Here is a 3,027-nt window from a genome sequence, read left to right on the forward strand (position 1 = left end):
ATCATGTCATTATTATATCAAGTGTATCAGTAACATCATGTCATTATTATATCAAGTGTATCAGTAACATCATGTCATTATTATATCAAGTGTATCAGGTTTGATCGGTAAGGAAAAAGTTCTGATGACCTACGCCATTCCCATCTTCTTCTGGCCTTGAAGGGTTTAGTTTTATTCTTTTAGTGACGTATTGGAGTCTCTTCTATTTTAGGTGAGTGTCGTGTTAGAGAAGAAGAAATGACAACCAAATGCTTGAAGCTAAAGTACATATCATTCAATGCAAACGTATACGTATATCCACTTTCTACAGAAACTTGACTTTAAATTGCATCTACAACAAACGTAGTCTCTACGGCTTTCTATAGCCTGATTGGAGCGCTTTTTTAGCGCAAAAAGTGTTTGGATATTTTTTTCTATATATTTGTCTTTAATTTATTCATAAGCTACCTTGCTTTTACAAAATAATTTAGATAAAACATGGCAGCACCGTAGGCCATTAATTAGTTTCAGTTTTTTAATACAAAAAAAAGAAAATCGGTTTCAAAAGCAATGCCTAATTACTCAAGGCAAATTATATCTTCTAGAAATCATCGGTAGACTAAAATAAACGGAGATAAGCAAAGTATTACTGAATTCATAAAATTTATATAAAAGCTGTGATTGGAACTAAGCTGAACACACTGTCCTGCATTCGCGATATTTCCAGCTAACTATTTGGTATTTGTATTGTATTTATACCAAAGCTACATATCTCTATCTCTAATTTTGAACTACTGACCAGAGGGAAGCCAGCCAGTCAGCAGCACCCTTCTACTCACCATCCAAGTTAGGAGATTGACTGTCACTCTTATCACGCGCCTTCAGTTTAAAATTCAGGAAATCTTTATAGTATCGGATTGATTCGAACTCGGCTCGCCAGATCTAAAATCCATAGGTCTACCACAGAGCCATCTCGTGTCTCCGGCTAACTGATATGGTATCACTATATTACAATGTTGACTGGTATGGTATCACTATATTACAATGTTGTACAGCTTTCAAATCTTGCATTGTAGGTTTTTTTCTTTGTTTGTTTTTACGTATAGGAATAATAAAGAAACAGGCTATATATACATGTAACAGTGTCATGCCAAAGTGGCCATACCCTCAGAGACTGTTGTACAATTTATTTTTTATTAATTAATAAAATACTGTAATGAATAATTTATTTACAACACTCAATGGGCAATGACGAATACGTCTTTGGTCTTCTTTGTTTGTTCTGCAAAGTGACAGTTTTAAACTGTTATTTCCTTTTCGAAACATCATCTCCTCAAACAAAAAGAAAGTTTAAACGTTTAAGCCTTATTAAATGTAGGGTCATTACAACCATGACAATCAATCCCGCTATTCGATTAAGAGAGCACCCTTAATGGCTCAGCGATAAATCTGAAGGCTTATGCCGCTGAAAACAGGGTTTCGATACCCGTGGTGGGCACAGCACAGATAGCCCATTGTGCAGCTTTGTGCTTAACTACAAACAAACCAAATCGATTAAGAGTAGCCGCATATGTAGTAGGTGCTTTAATTGGTTGCACTCCCTGTGGTCAGCATTTCTACATCATTGATGACCCATGTCTGAACCTTAAGGGTCTCCGACTTGACCTATCTAACCCACATACATGCTCTTTTGTTTTGGCTTCACTCTCTTCGATCTCCGTTCAAGTTGGATCAATGTACAGATACTATATTAAAGATTACAAAAATTGCGTTTACACGAATATTCAAGAAAACAATTGAATTAATTCTCTTTTTCTCTTTAGCAGTTTGGTCTTTGAAGTTGCTGAGCGACAGTATCGATCATTCTACTCTCGCTTCTACCTTAGAACATTTGAATAGTGATACCACCGAAGACTTGACAAGGCACATCAAATGGCAACAACAGCGAAGACAAGATCTTCTTCTATCGTCGCCGAGCCTTATACAGGGCCACCTGGTGGAAGCTCACTCAAACTTTCGAAGAATGATGCAAGAGAACAAAGCTATGGCGTCCCAAATAGAGTCAGAAATACTAACTGCTCGACATCAACTGTTGATTTTACAAGAAGAACTTGCAGTAACACGAAGACATCTTGCTGAACACACTTCTTCTGGTGTTGCGGGTTTTTTTCCCGATACTTCCAATAGTGTAGAGGTTGCTAATATGGCAGGAAACGTGTTGACTACCTGCGTGCCTGCTGGAGCAAATAACGGACCATCGCCACAGGGCGCTGAGTGTAATAGTAATATTAGCCAAAATGATAATTCGCCACTATCTCCGAACTCAAACTCAAGTTCAAACTGCCCTATTCAACTTGTTTCCGTTGATGCGGATAACATTACAGGCATAAAAACAATATCTCGAGAGAAAAGCTTACTAGATAAAGAAAAATCGACATCACAAGAACCAAAGAGCTTCGTTAATTCCGTTAATAATAGCTGCGAACAATGCAAAGGTAAGATAAACATATTTATATAATAAAACTCTGGACCTTCGGTTAATAGTTTATAAAGTTGGAAGATACGAGGTCGAACTTAATGAATAGTTTTAATTTAGTAGATCTATACAATAGCATCACTTCACAGTGGCACGGAGAGGCATGTTCTCACCAGAAAATTGTAATTCTGAAACCTTTTTTTTTCTATATTAAAACTTGAAATTCCTCTCGGTGGTTAGAGGAAATGACCCCCCAGTGGCACAGCGGCGTGTCTGCAGACTTACAATGCTATAAACCGGGTTTCGATACCTGTGGTGGACAGAGCACAGATAGCCCATTGTGTAGCTTTGTACTTAACTTCAAACAAACATCTAAATACAGAAAATGACCCTCCAGTGGCACAGCGGCATGTCTGCGGACTTACAACGCTAGAAACCGGGTTTCGATACCCGTGGGGGACAGAGCACAGATAGCCCATTGTGTAGCTTTGTGCTTAACTTCAAACAAACATCTAAACACAGAAAATGAACCAAACTAAGAAATATTACCTTAGCCTGTCGATTTAAAGCCA

The 3,027-nt window shown here is 37.8% G+C and overlaps 1 protein-coding gene across 1 annotated transcript in view; it reads left to right on the plus strand.

Moving 5' to 3' along the window:
• LOC111089032 overlaps positions 1–2,497 on the plus strand; it is a 34,222-nt gene extending 31,725 nt beyond the window's left edge. The window contains exon 2 of the mRNA XM_022400666.1: positions 1,803–2,497. Coding sequence (XP_022256374.1) covers positions 1,803–2,497 — 695 coding nt within the window. The remainder of the gene's footprint in view (positions 1–1,802) is intronic.
• Positions 2,498–3,027: the final 530 nt, after the last annotated feature.

The sequence above is a fragment of the Limulus polyphemus genome, unplaced genomic scaffold (genome assembly GCF_000517525.1).
Source record: "Limulus polyphemus unplaced genomic scaffold, Limulus_polyphemus-2.1.2 Scaffold5051, whole genome shotgun sequence".
Taxonomy (NCBI): Eukaryota; Metazoa; Arthropoda; class Merostomata; order Xiphosura; family Limulidae; genus Limulus; species Limulus polyphemus.